At 45.2% G+C, this 25,315-nt stretch overlaps 1 protein-coding gene across 4 annotated transcripts; it reads left to right on the top strand.

Annotated features, from left to right (window-relative positions):
• Positions 1-1,510: 1,510 nt before the first annotated feature.
• ARMCX4 (armadillo repeat containing X-linked 4) lies at positions 1,511-22,228 on the top strand. Of its 4 annotated transcripts, XM_070462081.1 has the most exons (6): positions 1,529-1,694; positions 2,180-2,247; positions 3,227-3,304; positions 3,640-3,720; positions 4,005-4,095; positions 4,442-11,874. In XM_070462081.1, the coding sequence occupies exon 6, from the start codon at positions 4,587-4,589 to the stop codon at positions 11,532-11,534; it is 6,948 nt and encodes a 2,315-aa protein (XP_070318182.1). In that variant the 5' UTR covers positions 1,529-1,694; positions 2,180-2,247; positions 3,227-3,304; positions 3,640-3,720; positions 4,005-4,095; positions 4,442-4,586; the 3' UTR covers positions 11,535-11,874. The 4 variants fall into 4 exon arrangements, 3 of the variants coding, with proteins under 3 accessions (XP_070318182.1, XP_020728625.2, XP_020728623.2); XR_011485800.1 differs by lacking the exons at positions 2,180-2,247; positions 4,442-11,874 and adding an exon at positions 22,043-22,228 and having other exon boundaries at positions 1,511-1,694; XM_020872966.2 differs by lacking the exon at positions 2,180-2,247 and having other exon boundaries at positions 4,005-4,070.
• Positions 22,229-25,315: the final 3,087 nt, after the last annotated feature.

Here is a 25,315-nt window from a genome sequence, read left to right as displayed (position 1 = left end):
AATGTCTTTATAATCAATTTCTAAATGTTTCCCTCTGATGGAGAGCATAAATTGATCACAGTCCATTGAGTTCTGAAAAGCCATTAGTGGCTCTAAGGCACTGGTCTTCCAGTGCCTGGGCTTCCTACTTCACCTCCTGAAAGGGCCTCCCCCACACAGGGGCCCCTCACCCAGGGAGCTTCCTTCTGGGGTGTCAGATTTCAATGTTCTAAGAGAGAGGTTGCTTGAAGAGTTTATATTTAGTGTAGGACTCCCCAGCCCAGACAGCTTGATGTCTGGGGACTAAATTCTGCAGACTTTGTCCCTGCCTTCTGAGGAGCTTGTATAGATGGTACAATGAAATTGTAACAGAAGGCAGAGGGTGAAAAAAACTTTTTTTCCTGGCGATGCTATTTGGGATCCAGTGAACTGTGCCTTTTGTGAGAGAAAAAGGACATGAATTTCAGGGATATTGCCCATAGACCTTTACTTTGGCCACAGATCCTACCTACTATCTCTACTGGAAGGTGCTGAACAGTGTTATGTTCCTGCTACTCGGGGATCTACAGTGCATGAAAGGCAGATAGTGGAGATATCTCACCACTGTCGTGGTCTGATGAAAAATCCACCTGTTGAGCCTCATTTCCATTAGTGGGATAGTACAGTTGGTCCTTTTCTGGGTGTGATGAGACTCATTTGATTACAGGCTTATGCAAAATCCCAATAAAACTCCTTGAATGGAAAACAGGTTAATCTGGGAAGTCACTGTTTTTTCAGGTACTGGGTTCATCAACCAGGAGTCATCTATTAAGTTCTCAGGCACCTGATGGAAGATCATCAATGAAGCTAGAACTTCAAAAAGTTGTAAACCACTTGTGCAAAACTGCCAAGATCAGACAGCTGAATGTCCTTCCAAAGACGAATTTATAGGTCCCATTGAAAAACCTACTGGTTTCGTTTAGGAAAACTTTATATTTAAAATGTTAATAATTACTAGTCTGTTTTCAAAGCTGTGAAATAGTTTACAGCAACTAGAAAGCATTCTTAATGTGGCATAAAATAACGTCAACAAATGAAAGAGTCTTTTGTTATTTTTACAACCTAATTTGTAAATGTCAAACGAAAATGGCTTGACGCCATTTCCTCATTACAAAAACAATGAATGTGACGTAAAAACGGGAAAAAAAAGGGGCACAACAAAAGAAAGTTAAACCTCTCCTTGCGCTCTCTACTCCCCTTCCTGACACCCCTTCCCTGGCCCATGTAGGTGCAGCAACTACCCTAGGACAAAGCTAATCTTAGAGACAGTCCTCAGAGAAGCTGCAGAAAAGGCCGGAGCCAAGGCCTGGAGGTGGAAGGGGGGATGCAGACCCTCCCTGGCAACAAGAGAAGGGCAAACTCCAACCGCAGGGAGATGATGCCACTTGTGGGCTCTCAGATTGGAGGGAAACGAGCTGAGTGACGGGGGCTCGCGCACAGCTGGGTGGAGGGGGAGACCGTGCGTGAGGAGGTGGAGGGGAGGGTCCTGTTGAACTCCCCACCAACCCCTGGGAGGGGGGATCGGAGAGTGAGCTCGGCGGTGACGCGGGGCCCTCACGTGACCGCGAGCTGCAGAGCGACGCAGCCTTCGGTGCAGTAGTCACTCCAGTCTGGGTACCAGCTCCACACTGCCCTGCACACGGCAGGCTGGCATCGGGCCGTGGCAAGCAGAGCAGGTAAGGGCCCCGCGCACTGAAGCCAGGGCGGCAGCGGACTGCCAACCCCGGAGCTGGCTTGGGGGTGGGGGAGAAAGCTGGCTCAAGTTCCCGGAGCCTTCGCTCCGATTCTCCCAAGCCCTGCTCCTCCTACCTGTCTGTGCTGGGGAAACCTGGGCTTTAACAGGGCGGATGGTGAGGGGAGTGTCTCAAGAGGGAAATGCAGAGGTTGAGATGTTCCTTCTTCTCTGACTCTAATCACTGATTGCACACGTCCGCTCCGCTTCCAGCTGGTTTCAGTGGAAGGGACACGCCGCCACGGTGGCGTTTGCAGAGAAAATGGTGGGCCTTAGTGACTGGACGGCAGGGTTGGTGCGGGTGGCGTCTCCTAAGGTGTGGAGGGACGTTTGATAACCGGGTTCCTGAATCCAGAAAAGCGAGTATTGGGATCTGTGTCCTGGGTGCTAGTTAAAGCACTCAGTGCCTTTTCTCCTGTCTGACGACAGGATTCGTGTGGCAGTGTTTGTGGCGAGGCGAGGGAAGGAGAGGAGCAAATTGCACAGGATCTGCGGAGGTTAGTGTGGGCACGGACACTCGCTGTGAACCGTTGAAGTGCTATATGATTATTCTCTATGACAGGAACTTAGGCGCCGCTATCTGGTTGGTATATAGGGTGGCTCTATAGGGGACTTTCTCTAAACTGTGTTTACTTACCAAACTTACCAAGCTTGGGCTTTTTAACTTAAAGTGTATGTTGAAGAACAATAAAGACAGCAACTTTTCTATGGATGCTTTTTTTTTGCACCTCAGATAATACTGCGAAAATACAAATTGCTGTCTTAAAGAACTACTTTTTTTTTTTTTTTGAGATAACCTTTGAGGGGGACGGATGGAGATTTTGCAGATGCCCCCGAACCCCAACACACATACTGCCTCTTTTGTTGGAGACTGCTAGAGATGGGTTTAAGGAGAAGCAGATGGCAGTAGGCTGTCATTCTAGAGTATAGGATATAGGGGCCTCCATCTGTCTCCCCGTTTTCCAGATTCTTCCACCTGTTGGCACTGGTGAAGGAAATGATAGACTTTGGGGAGAAGACCTAGAATCCTACAGGTGATTTTAGAATAATTTGCCTCTGCTGCTCCCCTTTTACCTGCCTCCTTTTTCCACCCTGCCTGTTTCAGTGCTGGAGAAGCCCTAGGTTTTGTTTGCCAGAGGACAGGTGTCTAAATCAGATTGTTGTTTTGTCGCCAAGTCATGTCTGACTCTTTTGCAACCCCATGGGCTGTAGCCAGCCAGACTCCTCTGTCCATGGGATTTCCCAAGCTAGAATACTGGAGTGGATTGCCATTTCCTTCTCCAGGGTATCTTCCTGACCCAGGGTTTGAAACCAAGTCTCCTGCATTGACAGGCATTGGCAAGCAGATGCTTTACCACTGAGCCACCAAGCCACCAGGGAAGCCCAGTAAGGCAGGTACCGGGGCCCATGTTTTAGATGCTGAAATGTCATAAGTACTCAACATTTATCTTTCTTTTTTTCTCTGTTTGTTCCTAGGTCTTCCCACAGGGCAACAGTAGGGCTCTTTACCACTGAAAGCAAAGGAAAGTGGGAGACTGGCCTGGGACTGTGGAGGTTGGTGTGAAGATGGGCAGTGCATAGGGGTAACAAGAGAGGATGGGCATATAAGGTGGCTGAGACTTGAGAGAGTCCCAGTGGGGGGTTCTTCCACTTCTTCTGCACTCTGCCAGATTTCCCTTGTGTTGCCATCCTCCCTGCTGATATCAGTGCAGGAAATGGTAGGAATATTGGGGTAAGGGTGGGCTGCAAGAGAAGACTTGAGAGGATGGATCATATTAGCAAATTGGACATGGGCTCTCACAAGGCAGGGATTGTAGTCAGGGATCAGGGTACTTGTCCATTCTGTGAAGAATCTGATCTCTAGTCTCTGTTTGTTTACTTGTCCACAGCTGGGTCTACAGGTCTGAAAGGCTTGAGATCACTGGAAGCAAGGAAATAAGGAGGAAATTATTCCTGATCAGTATATGCTGGTAAGAGGATGGGTATTGCCTGGGTAGACGTTTAAGGTAGGTTGTTGGAGGTGAGTGTCTATCTGGAGGTATCCAGTGTCCAGTCTGGAGGATACTCAGCCTCCCCCTTTTCCAGGCACTTTCCCCACCATCCATTCACTTAACCCACACCTTCACCTTTATTGTGATAACAGGGAATGGGGTAAATTGAAGAGGATAGAGAGGTGGTTTGTTAATAATATATCTGTCATGGTAAACAAAATCTTCACTCCTGTCTGTTCCTCCATCTGTCTGTCTGTCTCTAGGTCCACAGATCTCATGAGTTTATAGATCTCCTTTAGACTATACCTCCAATCAAGAAAAGGAAAGAGGTGGGAATTGCCTTGATCATTACAGGTTGGTATGAGGGTGGGGACCTGTGGGAGTGGTGACCAGAGTAGGTCCAGTAAAAATCAGGGTGTGAGGGCTTCAGTCTACCATCCATAGTCAGCGCTACCACCATCCTTTCCACTGTTCATTTGATGTAAGAAAATGTGTATGGAAGTACCCTGGGGGAAATTGTTGGGCACTGGGAAAGATGGAGAGGAGATAAAATAAAAGGGATGAAAAGAGAATTTGCTAATTATCCTCTTCTCCCACAAAGCACATCATTTTTACACTTTCCTATTCTTCTGTGTATCTGTCTGTGTGATGCACAGAATTAGAAGAGAAACTTTAGCCCATTTCCTTCCTCCACTTCTAGGTCCATCTCCAGTGGCAGCTGTGGTGGCCTTTGAGTGACTGAAGACCAGCACCCTTGCAGGCTTACATGCAGACCCACTACCCTCTTTTCCCAGTCTAATTGAGCCCCTTTGTATCTTGTTCTTGCCTTCATCAAGGGTGATTACATGGGTCGCATTCAGGAAGTGGGCTTGGTGACTGCAGGACTGATGATCTGGGCTGGTGCCTGCTACTGCATTTACAGATTAACCAAGGGAAGAGCCCAGAGTGTGAGGCGACTTGCCAGAAATGGGTCCAAAGTCAAGATGGAAACTGTGGCTGGGATACAAAACCAGACTTTGGCCATGTGTGAAGCCATGGTTGGGACAGAGATTGAGACTAGACCCAAGCCCAAGACCAGAACAGAAACTGGAGCAAGAGATAGGTCTGGAGCTGAAGTAGAGACTAAGGTCACTGCTACAGACAGAAGCAAAGTCTATTCTCAAGCCAAGGCAATGGCTGAGGCAGAGACAGAGACCCAATCTGAGGCCAAAACAGTGGCTAAAACAGTGATAACAGAGGCAGTGATTCTGACTGATGCCAAAGCCAGTGAAGTGGCCATGAAAGAGGCAGTGACCCAAACTGACTCTGAGTCTGGGAACCTAATCAAGAAAGAGGCAGTGACCCAGACCAAAGCTAAAGCTTGGGCACTTAGTACCAAGGTAGAGACCAAGAAAGAAGCAATGACCCAGACCAAAGCAGAAACTCATATATTGGCTGAAAAAGAGAGAGAAATGAACAGAGTGGTGGTGACACAGAATGAGGCCTTGGCAGTAATCAGGGAAGTGACCAAGACGGGCACCATAAACAAGATCAGAAGTGTGACTGACACCAAGGCAAGAGCCCTGGAAGAGACTGTGAGTGTGGCTAAGACTCTGTCTGAGGTCTGGTCTGGTACCTCAGTTGATACTCAGGGAAATCCTAATTTTGTGTCCAAGGCAGAAGCTGGAGCAGTCTTGAAGCCCTGTTCACTGTCTCAGACTGTGGCCAAGATCCAGATTGACAGCGTTCTTGGTACTGAGGTTGAGGCCAAGGGGAATTGCAAAACCATGTCTCAGGCAGGGTTTTTGGCAGATATGACGGCTTCTGCTCAGCCTCAAGTTGTAGCCAACGCCCAGACTGAGGCCATGCTTGGAGTGGCAGTTGATGTTGGGGGTAATACCAAGGCCATGTGTGAAGCAGGGGTCAGGGAAGATACAAGTGTTTCTACAGAATCTCAGACTGTGACCAAGAAACAGACTGAGATAGTGCCTGGTGCCAGGGTTGATGACAGGGGAAATACCAATGTCATATCTAGGGCAATGATGGGAGCTGACATGACAGCTGCCACACAGCCTCTAGTTGTAGCCGATACTCAGATTGAATTTGTGCCTGATGCCTGGGTTAAGGGTAGAGGCAGTTCCTATGCTGTATCCATGGTGAGGGCTGGAACAGACACTGAGTCCTATATGCAGCCTCAGCCTATGATCAGTGTCCAGGCTGATACCTTGCCTGATGACAGGGTTAAGGCTCAAGGCAATGCCAACACCAAGTCTAAAGAAGAAGCTAGGACAGACAAAAAGGCACAGACTTCCACCAAGAGCCAGGCTGAGGCTCTACCTACCACCAGACGTAAAGCTAGGAACAAAGCCAAAGGCAAGAGTAAGGCAGGGCTTGGTATAGAGATAAAAACCTGTGCACAGCCTCAAGCTGGGGTCAGGGCCCAAGCTGATGTTTTCCCTGATTCCAGAATTGATGGCAAGGGTGATCCTGATGCCATTTTCAGAGCAGGGGCTAAGGCAGAACTGAGGGCCTCTGGTGAGCCTCAGGATATGGCCATTTCCCAGGGTGAGGTCTTACCTGATGGACAGAATAAGGTCCAGGACAATCCTGATGTTGTTTCTAAGGCAGAGACTGGGTCAGATACAAAGAGCTCTGCTCAGCCCCAGGCTGTGGCCAGTTCCCAGGGGGAAGCCTTGCCTGGTGTCAAGAAGAAGGCTCTGGGCAGTGCCAGTGCTGTGTCTAAGGCAGGGGCTGGTCCAGATGCAAAGGGCTCGGCCCAGCCTCCAACGAATGTAATAGGCCCTGCCCAGTTCCAGGCTGTGGCCAGTTCCCAGGGTGAGGCTTTGTGTGGTGTCAAAAATAAGGCTCGGGGCAATGCCACTGCTCTGTCTAAAGCAGGGAATGGACAGGATGCAAAGAGCTCTGCCCAGCCCCAGGCTGTGGCCAGTACCCAGGGTGAGGCCTTGCCTGGTGTCAAGAAGAAGGCTCGGGGCAGTGCTGGTGCTGTGTCTAAGGCAGGGGCTGGGCCAGATACCACAGGCTCTCCTCAGCCCCAAGCTGTGCTCAGTTCTCAGAGTGAAACCTCACTAGGTACTAAGAATAAGGTCCGGGGCAATCCCAATGCTGTGTCTAAGGCAGGGGCTGGGCCAGATGCAAAGGCCTCTGCTCAGCCTCCAACAGATACAACAGGCCCTGCTCAACCGCAGGCTGTGGGCAATTCCCGGGGTGAAGCCTCGCCTGTTACTAAGAATAAGGCCCAGGGCAATCCCAGTGCCATGTCTACAGCAGGGACTGGGCCAGATGCAACGTGTTCTGCCCAGTCTCAAACGGGTACAACAAACACTGCCCAGCCCCAAGGTATGGTCAGTTCTCAGGGTGAGGCCTTGCCTGGTGCCAAGAATAACTTCAGGGGTAATCCCAACAATTTGTGCAAGGAAGAGGCTGGAGCAGACCCCATGGGCTCTGCTCAGCCTCAAGCTGAGTCTGATTCCCCAGGTGAATCCTTGCCTGGTGCCAGAAGTAAGGTCCGGGGCAATCCCAGCACAGTGTCTAAAGTGGAATCTGGACCAGATACCAAAGGCTGTGTTCAACCCCAGGCTGCAGCCAGTTCCCAGGGTGAGACCTCGTGTGGTACTAAGAAGAAGGCTCGGGGCAGTGCCAGTGCTGCAATCAAGGCAGGGTCTAAGCCAGATACCAAGGGCTGTGTTCAGCCACAGGCTGCAGCCAGTTCCCAGGGTGAGACCTCGTGTGGTACTAAGAAGAAGGCTCAGGGCAGTGCCAGTGCTGCATCTAAGGCAGGTGCTGGGCCAGATGCAGTGGACTCTGTGCAGCTGCAAACAGATACAACAGGCTGTGCCCCATCCCAGGCTGTGGCCAGTTCCCAGGGGGATGCTTTGCTTGGTGCCAGGAGTAAGGTCAGGGGCAATCGCATTACTGAGTCTAAGGGAGAGACTGGAGCAGGTATGGTGGGCTCTGGCCAGTGTCAGTCTTTAGCCCATTCCCAGAGCAAGACCTCGTTGAGGGTAAAGGACAAGGCTAAGCATAAGTGCGAGGCAGAAGCCATGGGAGATGTCTCTGTAAAGCCCGAGGCTAAGGCCACGCCCACTTCAGAGAGTGAAGGTGGGGCAGGCACTCAGGCCTGCACAAAGTCTCAGACTAAGGTCCACGACTACTACTGGAATGGGATTGGTGTTGAGGACTGGGTTGCTTCAGAGCGATGGATCAAATTTAGGTTTCAGGCTAGGGATGGATACTGGGAGAATAGCACGTCCTGGGCTGATGATGAGAATGAAGCCAACACTGAGTCCTGGAGTGTGGCTAGGAGTGAGAATGAGGTTGGTATTCAGTCCTGGGCTGGAGCTGGGGACCAGGCCAGTGGAGGGTTCTGGGCTGGGAGTCATGCCAATCAACAGTCTTGGGCTGGGGGACAGGCCAATGGAGGTCACTGGGTAGAGGCTACGGACAGGGCTGTTGGAGGGTCCTGGACTGTGGCTGAGAACCAGGCCAGTGGGACTTCTTGGGCTGGCACTGGGAACCAGGCTGTTGTGGTGCCCTGGACTGGAGCTCAGGTGAGTGACAGTTCCTGGGCTGGGGGCCAGACCAGTGGGGTATCCTGGACTGGGGGAGAGGCCATTGGAGTGTCCTGGGCTGTGGTTGAGAACCAGGCCAATGAAGCATCCTGGACTGGGGCTGAGGCACAGGCTGGTGGAAGGTCCCAGGATGGGGCTGGGTTTCAGGCTAATGGAGCCTCCTGGGCTCAGGCTACAGCTGGGAATGTGGTTAACATTGGGTACTGGGCTGTGGCTGTGGACCAGGCTACTGGAGGTTCCTGGATTCTGACTAGTGACCTCTCTGGTGGTGCAACTTGGGTTGGGACTAGTGATCTGGCCAAGCCTAGACTTGAGGTTCAGGCCAGTGAAAATGTGTCCTGGACTGGGACTGGGCTGGGGCCTGGAAACCAGTCCAGTGGAAAGGCCTGGGCTGTAACTGCCAACCAGGCCAGCGGAGGGTCTGGGCTAGTGTCTGTGGATCAATCCAGTGGTGTGTCCTGGGTTACAACTGGAGAGCAGGCCAGTGGAGGGGCTAGGCCAGAGATTGTAGGCCAGTCCAGTGTTGGGTCCTTGTCTGGCACTGGGAACCAGGCCAGTGAAGGATTATTGGTTGGGACCGTGGAGCAGGCCAGTGGGGGTTCCTGGACTGGGACTAGTGATCAGTCTTATGGTGGGTCCAAGCCTGGATTTGAGGATCAGGTCAGTGAAGAAGGTTCTTTGGCCCATGCTGGTGGTCAGGCTGATGGACAGTCTAGGTTGGGACCCGAGGACCAGTCCAGTGGAGGGTCCTGGGCTAACTCTGGGGACCAAGCCAGTGGAGGGTTCTTGGTTGGAGCTGCAGACAAGGCCAATGAAGGGTCCTGGGTTGGACCTGGGCATCAGGCTGGTGGTGAGGCAAAGCCTAGGTATGAGGAACAGGCCAAATGTGGAAGAGTATCTTGGGCTGACAGTGCAGATCAGGCTAGTGGAGGGTCTATAATGGGGCCGAGGGACCAGTCTGTTGGAGATTCCTGGGCTGCTATTGGAGACCAAGCCAGTGGAGGATCCAGGTCAGTGCCTGAGAATCAGTCCAGTGGATGGTTCTATGCTTGCAGTGGGAGTCAGGCCAATGCAGGAGGGTCCTGGGGTGGGGCTGGTGGCCGGGCAGTTAGAGGGCCTGGGCTCGAGCCCATGAACCAGTCCAGTGGTGGGTCCTGGGCTGATACTGGGAGTCAAGCCAGTGGAGGGTCTTGGGCTGGGGCTGCGGATCAGGCGGGTAGCTGTTCCAAACCTGGGTTTGAGGATCAGGCCAGTGGCGGAGTGTTCTGGTCCAATGCTCAGGACCAGGCCATTGGAGGGTCTAGTCCAGGGCTTGCAGACCAGGCCAGTGGTGGGTCCTGGACTGGTACTGGGAGTCAGGCCAGTGAAAGGTCCTGGATTGTGACTGGGGATCAAGGCAGTAGCTGTTCCAAATCTGGATTTGAGGATCAGGTCAATGGAGGAGGCTCCTGGGTTGGCACTGGGGATCAGGCTTGTGGAAAATCCTGGACTGGCTTTAAGCCTGTGAATGAGGCCAGTAGAGCATCTAGCATGGGGCCTGAAGAGCAGGTGAGTGGAGGGTCGTGGATGAGCCCTGGAGATCAGCCCAGTAGAAAGTCTCAGGTAAGTGCTGGGGTAGAGGCCAGGGATGGATCCTGGTTTGGAGCTGGGAGTGAGGCTAGCACAGGGTCTTGGTTCTGGAGAGGGGAAGAAGTTGGTATTGTATCTAGTCCTGGGGATAAAAATGAAGCCAGTATTAAATCCAGCTCAGTAGTTGGGAAAGAAGCCATCATTGGTTCCAGATTTGGGGCTGAGAACAAGGCCAGTATTGGGTCCTGGATGGAATCTGATGAAGCTGTCTATATGGATTCTTGTTTGGGAGCTGAGGCTGGAGCTGTGGCTGGAGCTGAGGCCAGGCAGGAGTCTTGGCTGTGGGATGGAGATGTAGCCAATACAGGTTCTAGGCTTGGGGCTGGGGCAGAGGCTAGTGGGCGGTCCTGGGCTTTGGCTGGGGATGTAGATGAGGATGAGCTAAGTAGAGCATCCAGCCCTGATATTGAGGAGATCAGTTTAAGGTCCTTGTTTTGGGCTGACAGTGAGAACAGTAATGCACTCAGATCTAAGTGTGAGAAAGATGTTAGTTTTGAGCGTGGGGCTAGACATAAGGTCAGCAACAAGGACAAGCTGGAGGCTGCTGGTGGAGTCAGTGTAAAGTCTTGTTCCTGGGATGGTAAAAGAAACAGAAGTGAGGATAAATCTGTGCCTAAGACTAAAGCCAAAAAGACAGCTGAGTCAAGAGTCTCATGTCCGTCTATGGTCCCTGGGGCAGGAATGGGGTCATGGGCAGGAGCCATGATCTGGACAGAAATGAAATTTCCATACCAAAATGAGTCTTGCTTCCCACCTGAAGATGAACTCAGAAAGCAGATCAGGTCTGGGGAGAAAACTCAGCCCTGGATTTGCCGTTGTAAACGTGAAAATAACATGGATCCACGAGAGCTTGAAAAGCTCATTTGCATGATTGAGATGACTGAAGATCCTTCTATTCATGAAATAGCCAATAATGCTCTATATAACAGTCGTGATTACCCATTTTCCCATGAAATAATTCGTAATGCAGGTAGAATCTCGATTATTGAAGGCTTGCTTAATAATCCCTACCCCAGTGTTAGGCAGAAGGCTTTAAATGCACTGAATAACATCTCAGTGGCTGCTGAAAACCATAGGAAGGTTAAAACATACTTAAATCAAGTATGTGAAGACACCATCACCTATCCCTTGAATTCAAATGTGCAGCTGGCTGGACTGAGATTGATAAAGCACCTGACTATTATCAGTGAGTATCAGCATATGGTTACAAATTACATTTCAGAATTTCTCCGTTTGTTAACTGTGGGAAGTGGAGAAACCAAAGACCATATTTTGGGAATGCTTTTAAATTTCTCTAAAAATCCCTCTATGACAAAGGACTTGCTCATTGCCAATGCACCAGCATCACTGATTAATATCTTTAGCAAGAAAGAGACAAAGGAGAATATTCTTAATGCTCTTTCACTATTTGAAAATATAAATTACCATTTTAAAAGAAGAGCAAAAGTATTTACCCAAGACAAATTCAGTAAAAATTCCCTTTATTTCATATTCCAACGACCTAAAGCATGTGCCAAGAGACTTCGCATCTTAGCAGCAGAATACAATGACCCTGAGGTGAAAGAAAGAGTTGAGCTGTTATTAAATAAACTATGATTAGTTGTAATTTTCCAAACAAATTTGAGTAATATTTTGGTTTTGCAGCTTGGAAGTAATGCACATTGTAAATCGCATTATAATTTCTAAAGTGATGTTGCTTATGATGGTTGGTAGCTGGACCATTTTATGAACACCAAATGAATTCAATCTTGTACTGAAAATACATGTGTTGATTTTTACCTTGTCTGGATTGAGATATTTTTGGTATGCTTCATGAGCAGAAACTGAACTGATTCTTCATAAGTAAGCTTTGGTCCTTTGTGTGGACTTACGTTTATACATTTGAGACTTTATTTTTATGTCATCAATAAAGTTGTGTGTTTTAAGCAGAAAAAAAGCCACATCTTTGTCCTTGAACCTATGATCTATTCGGAGAGGCAAGATATATGGGAACAAAAAGGTCCTAGCAGCATGTTAGAGCCTCTGGTCACGGCCAGCTGTTTCCTATTAGTGCTTAAAGGCAACAGAAACTTCTGCAGGCAACAGTGTTCAGGGAAACTTTTACAGAGGAGGGGGCACTTAAGTAGGCTGGGCATGAAGGATGGGCTAAAAACAGGGCAGAAAGGCATTGGAGAAGGGAGGAGTGATGGGGGAAAAGGCATGGAGGTGGTAATTTTGCTCCACAGAGGAGGCTGGCCTGCCTAGAATACAAAATGTGGGGAGGGGAGTAATGGGAAATACGGTCTAACAGTTGGGGAGAGTCCCATGCATGGAGGGATTTCTAGAACTGATTTCCAGACTGAGGTGTCTATATAATTACTCCACCCACCCCTGGGAGACACCAAAGCCTTTCGTGACCAGAAGAATGACAGGATGAAAAGGAAATTATGTGACTGACGTGTGTAGAATTGGGTCAGAGTTGGGGTGGGGACAGGAGTTGCCATTGGAAATTGAAGCATCACTTAAGGAAGTTATCACCATATTTCAGGCATAGATGCTAGAGGTGTGAAATTTCACTGGTGACCATGGGAGTGGTAAAGGGAGGAAGGAAGTGAGAAATGTTTTGAAAGAAGAAGTGCTGCAACCTATCCTGGGAACATACAGAAAGGGACAATTTTATTGTAGGGTCCTGAGGGCATCTAATAGAAAAACATCCTCTTTTTTGTCCAACTCTGGTGTTTATGGGAGTGAATACAGTAGTTATTATTTTGATATTATGAGAAAATATAATAGAAGAAAGGCCTCCATGGTGGCTCAGTGGTAAAGAACCCACCTGCCAATGCAGGAGACACAGGAGCCACGGGTTCGATCCCTTGTTTGGGAAGATCCCCTGGAAGAGGGCATGGCGACCCACTCCAGTATTCTTGCTGGGAACATCCCATGGACAGAGGAGCCTGGCAGGCTACAGTTCATGGGGTCGCAAAGAGTCAGACACGACCGAAATGACTGAGCACACACGAGCATAATAGAATGAATGCTTTTTAGTGCTTCTATCAACTTTCATTTACAAGGTTGGTTGGAGTAGGGCCTTTATGGAACCACTGAGGTGGCTGTTGAAATCCATACTGGAGATCTACCTCCCTTCCATCCCAAAGTGTGGTGAAGTGTGGGAGGAGGAGCACCTTCAAACTGTGCTAGTGGGACCATACTTGGTACAAGATCCATCTGGATGCATGTTTCAGAAGCTTTCAAGAAGTGCATGCTCTTTGACCCAGTAATTCCATTTATACTAATTTACCCTTAGGAGATAATCAAATAATTGTCTTGTACAAAGCTGTGCATCTTTTTTTTTTCATTTATTTTTATTAGTTGGAGGCTAATTAGTTTACAATATTGTAGTGGTTTTTGCCATAGATTGACATGAATCAGCCATGGATTTACATGTGTTCCCCATCCCGATCCCCCCTCCCACCTCCCTCCCCATCCCATCCCTCTGGGTCTTCCCAGTGCACCAGCCCTGAGCACTTGTCTCATGCATCCAACCTGGGCTGGTGATCTGTTTCACCCTTGATAGTACACTTGTTTCGATGCTATTCTCTCAGAACATCCCACCCTCGCCTTCTCCCACAGAATCCCAAAGTCTGTTCTGTACATCTGTGTCTCTTTTTCTGTTTTGCATATTGGGTTATCATTACCATCTTTTAAAATTCCATATATATGCATTAGTATACTGTATTGGTCTTTATCTTTCTGGTTTACTTCACTCTGTATAATGGGCTCCAGTTTCATCCATCTCATTAGAACTGATTCAAATGAATTCTTTTTAATGGCTGGGTAATATTCCATGGTGTATATGTACCATAGCTTCCTTATTCATTCGTCTGCTGATGGACATCTAGGTTGCTTCCATGTCCTGGCTATTATAAACAGTGCTGCGATGAACAGTGGGGTGCACGTGTCTCTTTCAGAACTGGTTTCCTCAGTGTGTATGCCCAGGAGTGGGATTGCTGGGTCATATGACAGTTCTAATTCCAGTTTTTTAAGGAATCTCCACACTGTTCTCCATAGTGGCTGTACTAGTTCGCATTCCCACCAACAGTGTAAGAGGGTTCCCTTTTCTCCACACCCTCTCCAGCATTTATTGCTTGTAGACTTTTGGATAGCAGTCATCCTGACTGGCATGTAATGGTACCTCATTGTGGTTTTGATTTGCATTTCTCTGATAATGAGTGATGTTGAGCATCTTTTCATGTGTTTGTTAGCCATCTGTACGTCTTCTTTGGAGAAATGTCTGTTTAGTTCTTTGGCCCATTTTTTGATTGGGTCATTTATTTTTCTGGAGTTGAGCTGCAGGAGTTGCTTGTATATTTCTGAGATTAATCCTTTGTCTGTTGCTTTGTTTGCTCTTATTTTCTCCCAGTCTGAGGGCTGTCTTTTCACCTTGCTTATAGTTTCCTTTGTTGTGCAAAAGCTTTTAAGTTTCATTAGGTCCCATTTGATTATTTTTGCTTTTGTTTTTAATATTCTGGGAGGTGGGTCATAGAGGATCCTGCTGTGATTTATGCCGGAGAGTGTTTTGCCTATGTTCTCCTCTAGGAGTTTTATAGTTTCTGGTCTTATGTTTAGATCTTTAATCCATTTTGAGTTTGTTTTTGTGTATGGTGTTAGAAAGTGTTCTAGTTTCATTCTTTTACAGGTGGTTGACCAGTTTTCCCAGCACCACTTGTTAAAGAGGTTGTCTTTTTTTCATTGTATATCCTTGCCTCCTTTGTCGAAGATAAGGTGACCATAGGTTCGTGGATTTATCTCTGGGCTTTCTATTCTGTTCCATTGATCTATATTTCTGTCTTTGTGCCAGTACCATACTGTCTTGATGACTGTGGCTTTGTAGTATAGTCTGAAGTCAGGCAGGTTGATTTCTCCAGTTCCATTCTTCTTTCTCAAGATTACTTTGGCTATTTGAGGTTTTTTGTATTTCCATACAAATTGTGAAATTATTTGTTCTAGTTCTGTGAAAAATACTGTTGGTAGCTTGATAGAGATTGCATTGAATCTATAGATTGCTTTGGGTAGTATTTTGACATTTTGACAATATTGATTCTTCCAATCCATGAACACGGTATATTTCTCCATCTGTTTGTGCCCTCTTTGATTTCTTTCATCAGTGATTTATAGTTTTCTATGTAAGTCTTTTGTTTCTTTAGGTAGATATACTCCTAAGTATTTTATTCTTTTTGTTGCAATGGTGAATGGTATTGTTTCCTTAATTTCTCTTTCTGTTTTCTCATTGTTAGTGTATAGGAATGCAAGGGATTTCTGTGTGTTAATTTTATATCCTGCAACTTTACTATATTCATTGATTAGCTCTAGTAATTTTCTGGTAGAGTCTTTAGGGTTTTCTATGTAGAGGATCATGTCATCTGCCAACAGAGAGAGTTTCACTTCTTCTTTTCCTATCTGGATTCCTTTTACTTCTTTTTCTGCCCTGATTGCTGTGGCCAACACTTCCAAAACTATGTTGAATAGTAGTGGTGAGAGTGGGCACCCTTGTCTTGTTCCAGATTTCAGGGGAAATGCTTTCAATTTTTCACCATTGAGGGTAATGCTTGCTGTGGGTTTGTCATATATAGCTTTTATTATGTTGAGGTATGTTCCTTCTATTCCTGCTTTCTGGAGTGTTTTAATCATAAATGGATGTTGAGTTTTGTCAAAGGCTTTTTCTGCATCTATTGAGATAATCATATGGTTTTTATCTTCCAATTTGTTAACGTGGTGTATTACATTGATTGATTTGCGGATATTAAAGAATCCTTGCATTCCTGGGATAAAGCCCACTTGGTCATGATGTATGACCTTTTTAATATGTCCTTGGATTCTGTTTGCTAGAATTTTGTTAAGGATTTTTGCATCTATGTTCATCAGTGATATTGGTCTGTAGTTTTCTTTTTTTGTGGCATCTTTGTCTGGTTTTGGAGTTAGGGTGATGGTGGCCTCATAGAATGAGTTCGGAAGTTTACTTTCTTCTGCAATTTTCTGGAAGAGTTTGAGTAAGATAGGTGTTAGGTCTTCTCTAAATTTTTGGTAAAATTCAGTTGTGAAGCCATCTGGTCCTGGGTTTTTGTTTGCTGGAAGATTTCTGATTACAGTTTCGATTTCCTTGCTTGTGATGGGTTTGTTAAGATTTTCTATTTCTTCCTGGTTCAGTTTTGGAAAGTTATACTTCTCTAAGAACTTGTCCATTTCTTCCAAGTTGTCCATTTTATTGGCATAGAGCTGCTGGTAGTAGTCTCTTATGATTCTTTGTATTTCAATGTTGTCTGTTGTGACCTCTCCATTTTCATTTCTAATTTTGTTAATTTGGTTCTTCTCCCTTTGTTTCTTAATGAGTCTTGCTAATGGTTTGTCAATTTTGTTTATTTTTTCAAAAAACCAGCTTTTAGCTTTGTTGATTTTTGCTATGGTCTCTTTAGTTTCTTTTGCATTTATTTCTGCCCTAATTTTTAAGATTTCTTTCCTTCTACTAACCCTGGGGTTCTTCATTTCTTCCTTCTCTAGTTTATTTAGGTGTAGAGTTAGGTTATTTATTTGACTTTTTTCTTGTTTCTTGAGGTAGGCCTGTAATGCTACGAATCTTCCCCTTAGCACTGCTTTTACAGTGTCCCAGAGGTTTTGGGTTTTTGTGTTTTCATTTTCATTCATTTCTATGCATATTTTGATTTCTTGTTTGATTTCTTCTATGATTTCTTGGTTATTCAGAAGCGTGTTGTTTAGCCTCCATATGTTTGAATTTTTAACAATTTTTTTCCTCTAATTGAGATCTAATCTTACTGCACTGTGGTCAGAAAAGATGACTGGAATGATTTCAATTTTTTTGAATTTACCAAGGCTAGATTTATGGCCCAGGATGTGATCTATTTTGGAGAAGGTTCCGTGTGCACTTGAGAAAAAGGTGAAGTTGATTGTTTTGGGGTGAAACGTCCTATAGATGTCAATTAGGTCTAGCTGGTCCATTGTGTCCTTTAAAGTTTGTGTTTCCTTGTTCATTTTCTGTTTAGTTGATCTATCCATAGTTGTGAGTGGGGTATTAAAGTCTCCCACTATTGTTTGTTACTATTAATTTCCTCTTTCATACTCGTTAGCGTTTGCCTTACATATTGTGGTGCTCCTATGTTGGGTGCATATATGTTTATAATTGTTATATCTTCTTCTTGGATTGATCCTTTGATCATTATGTAGTGTCCATCTTTGTCTCTTTTCACAGCCTTTATTTGAAAGTCTATTTTATCTGATATGAGTATTGCAACTCCTGCTTTCTTTTGGTCTCTGTTTGCATGAAATATTTTTGCCAGTCCTTCACTGTTAGTCTGTATGTGTCCTTTGTTTTGAGGTGGGTCTCTTGTAGACAGCATATATAGGGGTCTTGTTTTTGTATCCATTCAGCCAGCCTTTGTCTTTTGGTTGGGGCATTCAACCCATTTACATTTAAGGTAATTATTGATAGGTGTGGTCCTGTTGCCATTTACTTTGTGGTTTGGGGTTCACGTTTATACCACCTTTCTGTGTTTCCTGTCTAGAGAAGATCCTTTAGCGTTTGTTGAAGAGCTGGTTTGGTGGTGGTTAATTCTCTCAGCTTTTGCTTGTCTGTAAAGCTTTTGAATTCTCCTTCATATCTGAATGAGATCCTTGCTGGGTACAGTAATCTAGGTTGTAGGTAATTCTCTTTCATTACTCTAAGTATGCCCTGCCATTCCCTTCTGACCTGAAGGGTTTCTATTGAAAGATCAGCTGTTATCCTTATGGGAATCCCTTTGTGTGTTATTTGTTGTTTCTCCCTTGCTGCTTTTAATATTTGTTCTTTGTGTTTGATCTTTGTTAATTTGATTAATATGTGTCTTGTGGTGTTTCCCCTTGGGTTTATCCTGTTAGGGACTTTCTGGGTTTCTTGGACTTGGGTGGCTATTTCCTTCCCCATTTTAGGGAAGTTTTTAGCTATTATCTCCTCGAGTAACTTCTCATGGCCTTTCTTTTTGTCTTCTTCTTCTGGGACTCCTACGATTCGAATGTTGGGGCGTTTCACATTGTCCCAGAGGTCCCTGAGGTTGTCCTCATTTCTTTTGATTCTTTTTTTCTGTTTTCCTCTCTGCTTCATTTATTTCCACCATTTTATCTTCTACTCACTTATCCTATCTTCTGTCTCCGTTATTCTACTCATGGTTCCCTCCAGAGTGTTTTTGATCTCATTTATTGCATTATTCATTTTTAATTGACTCTTTTTTTATTTCTTCTAGGTCCTTGTTAAACATTTCTTGCATCTTCTCAATCTTTGCCTCCAGGCTATTTGTTTGTAACTCCATTTTGTTTTCAAGATTTTGGATCATTTTTATTATCATTATTCTAAATTCTTTTTCAGGTAGATTCCCTATCTCCTCCTCTTTTGTTTGACTTGGTGGGCATTTTTCATGTTACTTGTTGGGTATTTCTCTTCCTTTTCATCTTGTTTAGATTGCTGTGTCTGGAGTGGGCTTTCTGTATTCTGGTGGTCTGTGGTTCCTTTTTATTGTGGAGGTTTCACCCAGTGGGTGGGGTTGGACGATTGGTTTGTCAAAGTTTCCTGGTTAGGGAAGCTTGTGTCAGTGTTCTGGTGCGTGGAATTGGATTTCTTCTCTCTGGAGTGCAATGGAGTGTCCAGTAATGTGTTTCGCGATGGGTCTATGTGTTAGGTGTGACTTTCTGCAGCCTGTATGTTGACACTCAGGTCTATGTTCCTGCGTTGCTAAAGAATTTGTGTGGTATGTCTTGTTCTGGAGCTTATTGTCTCTTGGGTGGTGGTTGGTTTTGGTGTAGGTATGGAGGCTTTTGGATGGTCTCTTATTCCTTAATGTTCCGTGTCATCAGGCGTTTTCTGGTTTTCTCAGGTTTTGGGCTTAAGTCTCCTGCGTCTGGATTTCAGTTTTATTCTTCCAATAGTCTCAAGACTTCTCCAACTATACAGCACTGATAATAAAACTTCTAAGTTAATATTGAAAAGATTCTCCACCATGAGGGACAACCAGAGAGGTTCACAGAGTTACATGAAGAATAGGAGAGGGAGGAAGGAGATAGAGGTGAGCAGGAGAAAAAGGGAGACTCAAGAGGAGAGAGACAGATCTATGCAGTTATCTGTTCCCAAAGTGTTCTCTGTAGCCCAGACACCCACAAAGATTCACAGAATTGGATTGGGAAGAGAAGGGGAAAGGAGGAAATAGAGGTGTTCTGAGGTAGAAAACAGAGAGTCAAAAGTGGGAGAGAGTAATCACCACACTCCTGAATAGAAATGGGAACTGAATATTGGATTCTTAAATGTCCAAAATTTATATCACATACTGAAAAACAAAGATTAAAAATCCAGCGTAGAGGTTAGACTCTTTGAAATACAATATTTAAAAACAAAAACAAAAACACACAAAAAATTTAGAAATATATATGAAGTTCAGTTTAAAAATAAGGCTTCTCTCTTTTTTTTGCAAGGTTATAATGAAATGAAAATGAAAATTAAGGAATAATAGAGGAGTATTAGAGGACTTTAAAAGGAAATAGGAGAGAAAAACAAGAAAAAGAAAAAAAAAAGAAAAAAAAATTTTTCCCCTAATTAAAAAAATCGTAAAAATATATGAAAATGAAAGTTGAGGAGTAATGGGGGAGTAATAGGGAATTTTAAAAGAAAATAAAAGAGAAAAATTTTTAAAAAAGGAAAGAAAAAAAAATTTTTTAATTAAAAAATATATATACATATATATATAGGAATTTCTCTGGCGCTGTTGCCGTCAGTGTAGGTTCAGTTCAATTTCAGATAGCTCCTCTTTCCAGCTTACACTTCTCGATATCTGTAGGCCTCTTCCGGTGTAGTCGGTGTTACTTTCAGGGATTTTAATCTGTTGCACCGGTCCTTTCTGAAGCGGTTCCCTTTGTTTATTTGGCTTCTGTTTGCCGTCTCTTCGGTGTCTAATTTCCACCCTGACACAGGCGGGCGGAGGTGATCTCTTATTTAGGTTCACTAGTTCAGTTCAGTCCTGCTACGGGGATGGCGGAGCACTGCAGACAGATATCGCTGTGTGTGGATAGCACTCACCGTGTTCCAGCCACACTGGGTTTGCCCCGCTCACAGGTGTCTGTGCTTTCCCCGTCTACACTGCTCAGGCTCCCGGCTGCTCTATATGGAGCGGGCCCTGCATTGAGTGCGGTTCCAGTTTTTGGGTACTCCACAAAAGTGCGGATTCGGTTGCGCCTGCGTTTTGTGCCTTCCCCGGCCTGAGTGTCTCAGGCAGCCAGGGGCTTGGGTGCACTCTCCCTGGGTGTGGCGCGCCTTTCCCCTCTGCGGCCCCAGCACGTGCTGGTCAGGTGCCTGTGGCTTGTGTTTGTTCTCAGGAGCTGGCCTCTAGCCGGCCTCCAGGCAGAGGATGTAGACCATCCAGAATCTCAGGAAGTCTTTAGATAGAAACCGGAGGCCTGTTTGCAGTGTGGGAGGGGGTGGCTTCTCTGGGGCTGAGTTTGCCCCTTTCCCCTCCCCCCTGCCTCCTACCTCCAGCGGGGATGGGCCGGCTCTTCTCTGGAGTTTCTCAGTCCCTTTGTTTTGAGAACGGCTGGCAGTGTGTTTGGGCTGGTTAATTTTCTCCCTTGCTATCCCACAGTTTAAAAGAGCTCCCTCTGATTGCTCTCAGGGCCTTTGGGCCCGGTCTTTAGCCTAAGCAATGCCACCTGCTCCTCTCCATTCCGCCCCCACTTGTTGGTGGTGGGTGAGGGCGTCTGGGGTACTTTTCTGCTGGGAGTTGCTTTTAGGCACGTAATCTGTAGGCCTTATTTAATTTTTCCTCCCAGTTAGGTTGCCCTCCGAGATTCAAAAACTTCCCCCAGTCCCGCCAGTGTGAGGGTTTCCTGGTGATGGGAAACTTCCTCTATTAAGACTCCCTTCCTGGGATGGGTCTCCGTCTCTAGCTCTTTTGTCTCTCTTTTTATCTTTTATATTTTGTCCTACCTCCCTTCGAAGACAATGGGTTGCTTTTCTGGGTGCCTGATGTCCTCTGCTAGCGATCAGAAGTTGTTTTGTGAAATTTGCTCAGTGTTCAGTTGTTCTTTCAATGAATTTGTAGGGGAGAAAGTGGTCTCCCCGTCCTATTCCTCCACCATCTTGGCTCCTCCCCCCGGCCTCAAAGCTGTGCATCTCTGCACTGTTTTGAAGAGTGAAAAATTGTGAATGACCCAAGTATCTTGAAATAGGCACTTGGCTAAGAAATTAAGGTATGTCTACACACTGAGACATTATTCAACTCTTGAAAGTGATGATAGGCAACTACACTTATTTACATGGAAAAAAATCTGTATATATATACGTATATATGTATATATATATTCTATATAGCATATTCTATAACTTTTATGAAGAAAGAGCATTTACCTAAATTACCTCTATGTATAAACTTTGGTGTGCATATTCTGAGAATGTGGATAGTTCCCTATGAGTGTAAGATTAATGGATAATTTTACCTGTTTTCACGTTTATGTATTTTCTTATATTAATGTAAACCAGGACTTTTGCATAATTTGCCAAGAGGGAAATGGATGAATTCAGCCTAAGCAGGCCTGTCAATAGCATTTTGGGGAACTAGAGCAAAAGTGTAAATAGAGGTTCACATACTCATCTTTAAGTATTTGGAAGGTATAAATTAAAATTTTAAAATAAAAATTGCTTAAGTAAGGTTGTAAATATAAGTATAAATGTTTGAAAATTTTAAATTTCATTAACTGTTTTGAAAGTAAAGCTCTTCTCAATTCTAGCTATTGATGGTCACCAACTTTCCAGTGGAAAAAATGATGTCACACTTGCAGTGAATTCTGCAATCTGCTACTCTAATCCTCCTTTAGGAATAGTTTATTATTTCAGTTGCTTGAAGTGTTTCCAGCAGACAGCCCTCAGCTGTCAAGTCTCTTCAGGAGTTGCCTCAGCTAGAAAGCCACCTCCCCCCAAGGTCATACCTCCTTTCTGGGGGACTTCACATTCAATGACTGATCTACATGGCCTTCTTGCCCCAAATGAGACAGCTTAACTTCTCCCTGTGTCCAATCCTTCTTCTTTATTTTCCTTTCTACAGATTTTGATCCTAAGAACATTCCTTAATAAAAACCCTTCATGCTGAATCCTATCTATGAGTCTGCCCTCCAGGAAAACAACCTACAACAGTTGGTACAAGAAGAGGTTCAGAAAAGCATACACTGTGATGAAATTTTGGAGATTGATCACCTGCTGCCTGGCTGGCAATGAGGATTCCGTCATTCGTGGTAGGTGGAGTAGATAGGCATGTGGAACATCTAGCAGAGGAGTTGTTAGAGCTTTTGCTGGTAGTGAACTGGAATGGCATTGGTGAAAGGGAATGCATTATTAACTGGTGCTGTGTGGTAGATGTTTGAGAAATTTGTGAGGAATATTAAATATAAAGAAGGGCAGAAAATTGGGTGGTTATTGATATTCCAAGATCAGGGCCCTCATTAGGAGGGAATATGACCCTGACACATGAAATGGGGATGTCTGGATTGATGTCCCTAGATGTCTTACTTCCTCTGCTTTCCCTGAGCCCCTTGAGCATTCAGAAGTGTCCCAGTTCTTCATTTTAAGGGTTAGTGCTTCACCTTGCTTGAATATGCAGAGCCCTTTCCTGGGTAAGATAATGTGTGTTTCCTGCAGAATCTGCCCCCACCTCCCATCCTGGTCACTGGGTCTATGTCTAGGGTTAAATAAAAACATAACTGCATTGGTGATGTGCTGGGCCTAATAAGGAAGGAAAGGGGATACCTCAGGAAGGAGCTGCAGGAACTAGCCAGCATGCTGGACCTGGCAGGTGCTGAGGGAGTAAGCATGGGATTGAATTCTGAGGGCCTTGATCAGGGCAGCTAGAATAAAAAAATGGATAAGGGAGAATGAATTGATTTGAGAGTCCTTTCCCAAAATACAGGATTTAACACCCTGGCAAAGACCCTAGGAGATCGATATGAACTCACTACTAGAATGACTCCTCAAAGAATGAAAAAAAAAAAAATGCCCCACTTTAAGTGAGGTGTAAATGCTAGAGTTGCCATAGCAGATAGTGGGAGGTGGTTGGTTAACATCACTGACTCAATCGACATGAACTTGGGCAAACTCCGGGAGATAGCGAGGGATAGGGAGGCCTGGCGTGCTGCAGTCCATGGAGTCACAAAGAGTCAGACATGACTTAGCAACCAAACAACAACAACGGTGGGAGAAGGCTCAGGGAAACAGGAATAGAATAAAGTCATAAATCCCTCCAGAGGACTATGTGCTGCAAGAATTTGCTAAAACTATAAGGAATGCACTGGTTAAAGGGGTACCAACATCACTAAGTTCAGTGGTGGCTTGCTTCTGCAGATCAGGGCTCAGAGTAGGAGGGGGCTGTTACAGGACAAAAATCACTGATCGAAATGGTGATGTACCTGAGACAATAGAGGAAAGATAACTGTACTCAACTGTCAGAAGTCAGGTGGATGTAAATACCATAATGCACCACTGGGTCAGCGTAATAGGGAAGCCTGATCTGCAGAAAGCTTTGGAAAGAATTACTAGAACAAACACAGTGCTCCCAGTGGATCGATGGTTGTTGTTCAGTCACTCAGTCGTGTCCGACTCTTTGTGACCCCATGGACTGCAGCATGTCAGGCTCCTCTGTCCTCCACTATCTCCCAAAGTTTGCTCAAACTCATGTCCATTGAGTCAGTGATGCTATCCAACCATCTCATCCTCTGCCACCTCCTTCTCTTGCCCTCAATCTTTCCCAGCATCAGAGTCTTTTCTAATGAGTCGGCTTTTTGAGTCAGGTGGCCAAAGTATAGGAGCTGCAGCTACAGCATCAGTTCTTCCAATGAATATTCAGGACTGATTTCCTTTAGGATTGACTGGTTTGGTCTCCTTGCAGTCCAAGGGACTCTCAAGAGTCTTCTCCAGCATCACAATTCTAAAGCATCAATTCTTCAGTGCTCAGCCTTCTTTATGGTCCAACTCTCACATCCATATATGACTACTGAAAAAAACATACCTTTGGCTATACAGACCTTTGTCTACAAAATGATGTCTCTACTTTTTAACACACTGTCTAGGTTTATCATAGCTTTCCTTCCAAGAAACAAGTGTCTTTTAATTTCATGGCTACAGTCTGCAGTGGTTTTGGAGCTCAAGAAAATAAAATCTGTCACTGCTTCCACTTTATCCCCTTCTATTTTCCATGAAGTGATGGGACTGGGTGCCATGGTCTTAATTTTTTCAAAGTTGAGATTCATGCCAGCTTTTACACTCTCCTTTCACCATCATCAAGAGGCTCTTTAGTTCCTCTTCATTTTCTACCATTAGAGTGGTGTGTGTGTGTGTATATATATATATGTATATGTATATACCTGTATATCTGAGGTTGTTAAGATGGTTAAGACAGTTAAGACAGTTAATAGAATGTGGTGGTCAAAATAACACATTACTCTAGGAAAAAAGCATCTGGCAATTTTTATGCAATCCATGCAATAAAAAAATCAGAGATGCTCAGGAGTCTGAAGGAAGGTGCCTCAATAAGAATTACATTCCTCCAAGTCACTTTTTGATCCAGAGTGCACTGTTTAAAGGAGTGGGGTACCCAGTCCTGGGCATCCCAGTTCTTCCCTTTCATCTAGTCCTTCCCTCTACTAAGGTAACTGTGTGCTGAGGAAAGAGGAATACCCAAACATTTTGAGGGCTGATGGACCCTGCCTGTGAGTTGCTATTGATATCCAGAGAACTAATGTGTCATCATGCCTCACCTCATTAGAACAGGGGCAGATGGGAGCCAGAAATTTGATAGGCTGTTGGTCTCTGTTGGGTTTACAGTAGCTCCACTGGGTCCACAGACTCACTCAATGGTTATTTTCTTGGTTTCTGAATATATAATTGGAATAGACATTATGATAGTTGGTACAAGCCCCACATTGGTTCCTTGGCATGTGGCATGACAGCTCAGTTACTTCAGTCATATCCAGTTCTTTGCAACTCTATGGACTGTAGCCTGCCAGGCTCCCCTGTCCATTGGATTCTCCAGGCAAGAAACTGGAGTGGTTTGCCATGCCCTTCTCCAGGGGATCTTCCAAACCTGGGGATCAAACCCATGTCTCCTGTGTCCCCTGCAATGCAGGTGAATTCTTTATCTACTGAACCACCTGGTAAGCCCCTTCTTGGCATGTGGAGTCAGAGCTATTTGTAGATGAGGTCAAGTGGAAGCTCTGAAATTTCCTTCCTCTTCCTTGGCAAAGACTGTAAATGAAAACATATAGATAACATCTTGCAGAAGATTACAGAAGTCAGTGCCACCTTTAAAGACCTAAAGAATGCTGGGCTG

This window comes from Odocoileus virginianus, chromosome X (assembly GCF_023699985.2).
Source record: "Odocoileus virginianus isolate 20LAN1187 ecotype Illinois chromosome X, Ovbor_1.2, whole genome shotgun sequence".
Taxonomy (NCBI): Eukaryota; Metazoa; Chordata; class Mammalia; order Artiodactyla; family Cervidae; genus Odocoileus; species Odocoileus virginianus.
The sequence above is the reverse complement of the archived record's forward strand: the minus strand, read 5'-3'. Positions and strand labels throughout refer to the sequence as shown.

Excerpts from the sequence above, each read along its gene's own strand:
- ARMCX4 (XM_020872966.2), top strand. The coding sequence starts at position 4,587 with ATGGGTCGCATTCAGGAAGTGGGCTTGGTGACTGCAGGACTGATGATC.